Source organism: Manis javanica, chromosome 16, assembly GCF_040802235.1.
Source record: "Manis javanica isolate MJ-LG chromosome 16, MJ_LKY, whole genome shotgun sequence".
Taxonomy (NCBI): Eukaryota; Metazoa; Chordata; class Mammalia; order Pholidota; family Manidae; genus Manis; species Manis javanica.
Genome location: NC_133171.1, coordinates 42,098,116 through 42,107,714, shown reverse-complemented (window position 1 = coordinate 42,107,714; position 9,599 = coordinate 42,098,116). Strand labels below are relative to the sequence as shown.

Below are 9,599 nucleotides of genomic sequence, written 5' to 3'. Positions count from 1 at the left end.
CTCTCTAGAAACCAGCCACATGGAAGTGGATGAAACCATAAAACCCCCTTAACACCAGCGGGTGTCAAAGTGCTCAGACAGGGTGTCTACTTCTAGTTTCTCACTGAAAGAGGAACTCAAAATTACTGCTGGCTATTGAAAGTCCTGACTATTGGAATTCTGTACAGCCAGGGTACCCAAGCCAAAGGGGAAATGTGATGAAATACATAATTTATAATATAGCATATATAATATAGTGTAATAATATTTTCCACCAACAGAAGACTTTACCCTGCCTATGCCAAGAAAGCCCCTTAAGTTATTTAGGGGCCATGAGGTTCCATATAGAAGCCTATTGACTTGTGTAGACCTGTGAGTGGTCAATTTCCTAGATGGAAAGGAGTAAGAAGAATATATTCTAAGGATGAGTCAATACTTGTACCTCTCCACCTCCAAATTCTCCTTTCTTAAAACAGGGACAATCTCAAAAATAGGAGCCTCAGATTTACCCCAAAAGACTAAGAAATGTTTGGACATCCTCAGTTTCCAGTCTATCCCTATGAATCTCCAGGTACTCTTCCAGACACAAATCTTTGCTAATTTACATGATTTACAAATTAGAAAAGACTGAGGATTTTAGAATACTTATGTTTTTCCAAGAGACTCACCAACGAGTTATAGCTTGAGCACATGTACAAGGCAAGGATTAAATACACTCAAACTAGTCAAGTAACAAACACCTTATATTTATTAATAAATTAGTACACTTGAAGGCATTTTTCTGATATCATTTCCTCACCACAACCCACAAATCCTGCCCACATAGAGGGAGTCCACACCACCTTTGTATTAGAATCTGGCAACTGAGCATTAGAGAGCACGTTTATAAATGGGAGCAGAGTTGCAAATATATCAGACAAGAGTTCTTACAGCTGCAGCCATTTTTAATGCAACTGACTGAACAATGAAGGAAACCCACCAAGATCAAGACCTTGAGGGCAAAAGACCTGACGACTATGTGTGTATAAAAAAAGACACATCTTTTAAAGCAAAGCAGGGCAAATCCCCTATGGAAAAGGTGCCACTGGCACTCAGTTGTGACATTCCAAAGTGTAGTAATATGTTCCAGTACAGCTCAATCCCTAAAAGATGGAGTTCTTTGGTGGCCCAGCTGTCAAGCCACTTAAATAGCAAGTCCTGATGGCTTGAGGATTTCAGGTCTCCAGCCTAGAGCATAGTAGCGTTAAGAGGAGAATGAGTGATAAGCACTTGATGTGCTGTTTGGGGGAAAAAATGTGCCATCAGCCCAGTGTGGTCACACTTCAAGCCGTGAATATGAACCAGACGACAAGGCTTATTAAAAAGAGGACTAAAAATCTAATTGCATTACAGTAACGCAACAGGGTCTTCCATTTCTTTAACCCTTGAGAAAAATTCATAAATGACAAATAGTAATCAAAACAGTAATAAACAAGCGGTTGTGGACGAGACATGGAGGCTGCTAACAGTAGTCACAAGATGCGATTATGCTTGTAAGAAGTTAAGAGCCTCGCAACTCGGTGTGCAGGAAAAGCCACATGGCATTTGTGGTACATTTAGTGAATTTAAAGTGCACAGAACAATTTTGAAAATGCAGAAGAAGGCAGATCAAACAGAGAAACTATGGAACCTAAAAAACTTTAGTGGTGGGTATTCTGCAAGTTACACCTTGAAAAGGCTTATAAACGAACTTCCCGAGAGGGTTAAAAAAAAAAGAAAACTCAAAACACTGGCCATATACTCTGTTACATACACATACACACACACACACACACACACATACACACACAACAGAACAAAACCAACCAATCAGCCACTAAATTGAGTAACTTCCAGAGTGCAGTATCCCTCGCGTTCTACAATAGGTCGGGAAGATGGCTATAAACAGAGTCCAAGAGGGTCTGGCTGGCTTCCTGGCTCTTGACGCCAATAATCTCAAACAGGCGGTCCAGCTTGTCCTCAGCCTGAGGAATCTCTTCAATCACCCGCAGCTCCTCAGGGTTCAGAATATGGAGCATATCATCAAAAATAGGCTGCAAGTCGCAGGGGTCCAGGCGTACCTGCCGCAACACTGTGTCCTTCTTTTCTGCACGGAAGGGGATGGGAAGAGACAGCTATAAAGGAAGGGTACCGGGGGGCAGAGGAGAGCTACCACCACCCTCCCCGCTGGCTTCTCCCCTGCCTCTCCCCATCCCCTCCCCAGGGGTTGAGTGTACCGCTGGCAGAGTTTAAACCACATAGTTTTTACTTATACTGCACATAAGATGACAAACAAGATTTGACTAATAGAGAACAGACAAGGATGTGTTTGAATGGGTTGGTGATGTGGTAGTAACATAACTTTCACTTAAACATAAATGACTTCTAGATCATTTTAAAACTCAGGAAAATGACAAACCATTTGAAGAAACTTAAAAAAAAACCCAAAAACACGTTACTGCTTTCCCCATCTGCAATGTGCTTTCTAAACAAAGATATCAGCCCACTCTTTACCCCTCAAAAATTCCATGTCAAAGTAATCTGTTTATCTGGCTTTCTAAGAGCAAAAGCACATAAATAAGAAAATATTGCTCCTTGGGTTATGGGTTACAGGCTTGTAACTTTTGTTACTGTTATAAAAAGCTTTTTCTAAAATATAATATGGAGCATAAAATAGAAACCTTTTAAATAAATATATATATTGAAAGTACACAAAATCTAAACATGCAAAATAAAACATTTTTTATAAATACATAAAATTAACTAGACATGAAATACAACCGTTTCGCTAAAATATTTAACTAGAGTTACCCAAACTAGAAAATTTCCAACAAAAACCTGCCACCAATAGAGAGTGCATGCCAACCCCTTACCCTTTGTTTTTTCAATTTTTAACTGAAAGTGGTGGATTATTTACTGAAACTACCAATCCATAATGTTGAAAACATTGTTATTTGCAACCAAACTTAACAAAGTGAGTTTAGAGTCACTAAACCTATACTTCTGACTCTCAAGATAAGTTATAGTTTAAATCCTTGGACTCTGATAGCCTGGTAAATTATTTCCAAAAAACCTGCCAGACTACATTTTATTAGACTTCTTCAGAAACACACATTCAATAGCATTGTGAGGATAAAGGAAAACCAATACACTGTGTGGTGCAGGCTCTCGGCAGGAAGATGGGGCTGCAAAGATTTTCTAGGCACGTCCCTACCGGGCTAATGACGTGGCTTCTCCCAGGCCACCCTCATCTTGGAGTCCAGGACAGGTCATCCCAAACAGGTCATTCAAACGACTCAGCTTCTACTGGACTGGGGAACCAGTGAAGGAGAAAGCCCAGGGCTCTTTCGGGTGGGTGGGTGTGGGGTGGGGTGGGGCTGTGTGGCTTAAAGATGGTTTCTAGGATTCCTGCTGCTGTCTGTACCTTTGGTAATAAAGGAGCCGGTCCTGCTCAGCGCCGAGGAGCCACTGGATGTGGAGTCACAGCGAAGAAGGGGCTCAGACTCGTCCACGAAGAAGCCCTTGTTCTTATCCAGCGGGGAGGGCTCCACCGTCAGGAGAGTGGCATTCTCAAGTTTGGTGTTGGGGCTGGGGACCGGGCTGGGGCTCAGGGGGCTGGGGCTCATGGGGAGAGCCAGTTTGTCAGATTCCAGCTGTGGGAGAGAACAAAAAAAAATTCTTTTTATTATACGCTTAAGGATTACATTAAGCATTAAGAGAAAAAATGAAATTAAAACCCATTGTCAGATGGCATTGTTTGTTCCATTAATATTTTATGAGCAAGTTCTCCTATTCTGACAGTGCATAACTTATATTATTGCTAGATACGTGCATGCACGCGCGCACACACACACACACACACACACACACACACACACACTTTTATACCTTCAAAAACACATTTGAGGATAAGTATGAGCATTAAAAATTAGGAAGCATATTCACCAAGCTATTACTTCACAGTAGTGGAAAGGCACTGAAGAAGAAAGAGCTCCCACTTAAAATACAAATTGTAGAGAATTTTGAATTGTCTCCCCAAAGTTCATATGTTGAAGTTGTCACTCCCTGTACCTGAGAATATGACTATATTTGCAGACAGGCCCTTTAAGGAGGTAATGAAGGTACAATTGGGTCCTAATCCAATTCTGACTGGTGACCTTAAGAGCAGAGATTAGGACACCGACACATGGGGAACACCGCATGAAGACCAGGGAGGTGGTGGCCAACGGTGACAAGCTGAGGAGCAAGGCCTCAGGAGAAACCAACCCTGCTGGCCCTTTACCTCAAACTTCTAGAGTTGTGAGAAAAGAGGTATCTGTTTTTAAACTTCCCAGTCAGCGATGCTTTACTATGGCAACCCTAGTGGCCCAAGACACCCTCTGTTTGCAAATAGGGAAAATGAGGCCTAGAGAGGTGAAGTGCCTGTCTTGATTGAGGGCTCCCAACCAGTAAGTGGCAGAACTCAGACTAGACTCCAGGTTTCCTGACTCCCATTTCAAACCAAGGAATTAAACTGCTTGAAGAATGAGAACAGAATACCAGAGGCAAAAGCAGCTGGCAGGACTACCCGCTGGAGCCCCAGCTCTGAAGGACATAATGGAGACCTGGAGCTTGCATTCTGGGGTGAGGGTCAGAAAGACAGGAACAAACAGGATGGTTTCAGATGGAGATCGTGGGCTTCCGGACCACTGGGGCCGATGTGTCGGGAGCAGACTTTAAGGAGGCCAGTTAGGATGCTGCTGCAGTGGCTGGGTGACATGTAATCAGTGGAGATGGGAGGAAGTGATAGGTGATATCAACCCATTTTACAAGTGAAAGGACTGGGGCCAGAGAGGCCTCAGCTGCTGGGAGGATGCCAGCACTCAGCTCAGGTCAGCCTGGTATCTCTGTACGGCTCTGGCATTTGACACGATGCTTTACAACTCCAGCAGGCACTCATGGCATTTCCTAGTCCCTTGACTTTTATCTTTTTACTGGCATGGATGAAAATCTGGGAGCCAGGTGGCCTGATCGCATGGGGCAGGGTTCAGAGAGTGACGTGTGCTCTTTCCAGAGCTGTTAATCACCCCTCAGAACCCTCAGGACTTGACTCACACATGGCATGCAAAACATTTTCAAGTTCCTCAATCAAGAGGACATTGACCCTCATTTCAAAGTATTACACTGAATAGTTGTAAAACGCACAGAGTACACACAACTGCCTATTTTATAACTTTTAAGGACTAAGCAATTTTTGGAAACTAACTGAAGATTCTGAAGACCACTCATTCCTGCACATGTCTAATGTTCCAACAGCATTTTGCTCTGTACAACCGCCCACTCCCTGCTTCTGCTTCCAGTGCAGGAAGCACGTTGAATAACATGCATTCCCAGCAGCCCCCTTCTGATCCACCAACAAGTTTATGTACATGCATTTAAAGTTTTAATTCAATAGGCCTTGGCATGTGCCCCTCCCTCCCCGAAAATGCACATTGTCATTCATGCCAGTACATGTTTTTTGATCACTCAATTGGACAAAGAGCACTTGTATACACTCTGGTTCTTAGGGACATGACACTGGATGACATGGTCAGTCAATATAGTACACTGTTCTTGATTAAAAGAGAAATTCCCACCCACCAATCACATGTCTGCAGCCTAAGAAGTCCACCCACCCACTTGCTGAACTCAGTTCAACATTATAAATATTTAATTTTTCCCCTATTTTTGCCAAAGGATCTTATCAGTGGAAATTAAGCACGTGATATCAAACATAATTTGGAAAGACAGTGATGCTCTCCTATAATTAACAAAGAGCCAAGTGACATGAAAATGCCCCCTAGGAATGGGTTTAGCATCACCACAATGCAGCTAACAACCACAGCTAAAGCTAGAGACCATCTGACAATCATCTTTCTAGAAAAACCTACTCAGCTATCACATATAGGTATCCCTCCCTTTATGCAGGATACACAGTAGCTGGTTGCATTCCAGATTTCTATAAAGTTATTTACATTTTCCCTATAAGAAAAGAAATTGCTTGAAGTAACTTACTTTTTCCTTCCCTTTATCTGAACTACTTACAATATACATCAGAGCTGGTTTGCAACCACATACCTCAAGCATCGTATCACCTGTGATATCTCTCATGCTAAACTGAATCCTCATGGCGTGGGGAATAGGTTCATTATTTCATTAATTCAGAAAGTTCATGGTTCTTAGTTTACAGAAAATGAAGAACGTTTTTATCAAGATATAGATACCTTTTAAAAGAAAAGACAAATGCTCAAAACAAGAAAGCCAGATTTCCACATAAGAGGGTCTCATCATCTTGGAAAAGCTTTGAGCGTAAACCTATTAATAGACTCTCAAAATAGATTGTGAGTAACTTACTCCTTATGCTTCCCTGGGCTTCCCAAATTCTCTACAGGGACATACTAACTTTTATAATTAGAAAAATAATAAATGTCATTTTGAAAACATGAAGTACATTTTCCTTCTGCTAACTTGAAAATGTTATACCATAGCAGCTCTTATTTCAAGGAACAGGATATTTAGAAGCTCATCTACTTGGCTGAGCTTCTCTCTATACTTTTGGTAACTGCTCATGGGCCCAAAAGAGCAACCCTCCCACCCCCAAATTATCACAGTGAGGCAAAATATTCAGACTGAGAAGAAAGGCCTTTGGGAAAACTTGGCCAGTGAAGGCAGTGGACCCACCAGATACTTGAAGGCCCCTTGGAGAGATCTGAGAAGTACAGTTCCTTTTGCTTACAGCCATGAAGTGACCACGCTAACCTGGAAGGCTCGCTTGGGAAATCAGGTAAAGGGAGGCAGACAGACCAAAAGGGGAGGGACAGGGATAATGAGGGGAGGGTGTCCCCGCAGCCAGAAAGAGAACTGTTGTACTGTGTGAACTGCAAGAGCATGCAATTCATTCTGGTCAAATGAGCCCCAAATGTCCTCCCGACTGGTTTCCATGCAAGTACCTTAGTCTTCCCAGATACTGTAGTTATTAACCCAAACTGATAAGGGAAGAGAGATAAACGGTTCACCTTACTCATCAGCTGAGTCACACCTCAAGCTCGTGGCTGACCTGACCATTCATTCTCCTTTCTGATTACCAGGACCACTGAATACAAGGAACCATCCAAACGGATTATGTAAACAAGGTATCTATTGAAAATGGTGGGCCTGAACAACCCTGGGTGACAGAGGTTGGCAGCAGTGTGTGAGAACAATGATTTAATTTGTATTTGCGCTGTCCTGGGATGAGCCATTTCCAGCTGTGTCCGTGCAAACCTCCACTCCAACCTCAACCAATTTCCAAAACCCAAGTGCCAGTGACACTCTGGGTATTTGACCAAATCACAACCTGAACCTGAAGCTCCAAAATCATTCTCCTCTTTTAAAATCAAACCAAAAAAAATCACTTCCCTGACTGGCCTTTGCTAAGATGACACACTGTGGAGGGCTGAAGAGTTTCTCTAGCCCCGCGGAATGGGGGAGCATTCCTTCCAAAGGAAAATCCTTCCAAGCCTTCGTCTGGCAAGGGTGAGATGTAAATGAAACAAGACTGTGAGATTACTTCTCTTCTCTCCTATGACCTAGTGGCCTTCCTGAGTATACTGCAAACAGGGATTGCCTTGTTTGTCATCTTTTCAGCATGCATCTCATGTTCCCCACAATCAACCCCTAAAAATCAAAGTCATGAAAATCCTGGAATATCATTGAAAGGGAAGAAAGGAAACACACCACTAACTAGTTTGCACAGCCTTAGAATAACCACTTCTCTCCTCAGGCCTGCTTCCTCATTTTTAAACCGAAGAGTTTAGACTAGGTCATCTCTATTCAAATCATACCTTATTTATTGTCTTATTATTGCTATTTTATTGTCACCCCCCTCCACCAGCCCACCCCAACTTCATTTCTCCTTCCTAGTTACCCCCAACTGCTTCACTCAACTAAGGTTTACCACTGAGTTATTTTCAATTACCACCCAATTATAATCACCCTGTGGTTGGCACAATCTGTTTCATAAAACTAATTAACAACTTCGATGCATCAGTGACCCCCTAAATGAGGCACTAATCACCCAGTCTGGGTGCTGCTTGCCAATATGCTAAAATGGTTCAGCCTGACCACTTCGTTCCTGGCACTACCCAGTCAGATTCCACAAGGCTCCCGCTCCCCCCAACCCCTGTGGCCAGATACACCTGACAGGCTCAAGAACAAAGTGCTTTACAGTCAAAGGTCACTTTTTCAAATGAACTTTCCCTCCAGACCTCATCCAACATTTAGAAAAAGGAAGAATTGTTAGATTTGTGAAAATTTCTATCATTTTAACAATGGTTTCTAAAAGCCCATTTGCTAAATTCGGTGCATATTAACTGCTGTTCCATCTGAGTTGATCAGCTTGTTACTCAGATACATGCTGATCTAAACAGAAAGGGACTTTAAAAAATAAGCCATTATCAATATTGTGCTAAATGATTCTGCATGAAATATAGGTAATCCATTTGCTGTTAAGAGAGCTCTTATTAGCTCCATTTTACAGATGAGAGAGCAGAGGCTCTCAGAGGTTTAAGTAAGGTGCCAAGGTCACAAAGCCAGGATTCAAGGTCAGGTCTGTCTGGTTTCAAAGCAACCTTCTTCTCTGAGCCATGTCATTTCCCTGTCTGGACTTAAGGTGTTCAGAGAAAATGACATACCTGTAAACTCAATACAAGCACTTATACATGGCCACCAAGAGCTGCCCTGGCCCCTCAAGGACCTGTAACTGAATGACAGAGCTTACACCCAGGGCTGGATGACTGCCCTGAGTCAAAAATGAGAGGTTCTATAAATACCAGACACTTCAACTGCAGCCATTAACTTTGTTTTCTATTTGAAAATATTTCTGTTATCAACAGACCCGTGACTGTTAAAAAAAACCTCAATTTCCACTGAGGGTTTATCTCCAAGGAATTACAGTTACAAACAAATGCACAACTACAACTATTTAAGGATTATATTATCTCAAGCTTGTTTCCCTTGCTCTCCCAACTGCCCATATCAAGATCAAATGAGATTTCATGACCTCCTATAGGTCTACATAGGTATGCAAGACTGAGCTCAGATAAAAACAAGTCCTGTTGTCCTTGCCGTATGAGTACCTTTTGATATCTGAGTCTATGTGGTCCCTATGTTTAGAGGACAGGAATTCAGATAATAAAGAGTGCTCTGCTATCCAAATCTATCTGGTTCTCGGATTTCAGGAATAAATGAGGGTTCATTATGATAATGAGGGTACCTGCTTTATCTGACAAAATTTATCTGAATCTATGCAATTCCTAATTACAGATACTGCAGAATACCTACATACAATGATGTCTCCTTTAAAAGATAAAACAAATACTGGTGGCCCTCAACGAAAAAGGGAAAAATAGGTAGGTTTTTCTAAAGTCCAGATATAGGAGACAATGACTTTAATTATTCTTCTGTGTGTGAATTCTTGTTAAATCAAACTCAGAGCAAAGGGTCTTGGGAAATGCAAATTTACTCAGCAAAAATTTTTTGCACACAAAAAGAAAAAAGAGGGAAATGGGAAGATGCAGATTTCTAAACCTTTAAAAAAAGGGTTA

General features: G+C 42.0%; 1 protein-coding gene across 2 annotated transcripts in view; it reads right to left on the bottom strand.

Annotated features, from left to right (window-relative positions):
- Positions 1-709: 709 nt before the first annotated feature.
- The window catches only part of TNFRSF21 (TNF receptor superfamily member 21), a 59,985-nt gene continuing 51,095 nt past the window's right edge, over positions 710-9,599 (bottom strand). For both annotated transcript variants that reach the window (XM_037013750.2, XM_017645855.3), the window contains 2 exons: positions 3,422-3,650; positions 710-2,104 (listed from right to left, as the gene is read on the bottom strand). In XM_037013750.2, coding sequence (XP_036869645.2) covers positions 1,875-2,104; positions 3,422-3,650 — 459 coding nt within the window. In that variant the 3' untranslated portion in view covers positions 710-1,874. The remainder of the gene's footprint in view (positions 2,105-3,421; positions 3,651-9,599) is intronic.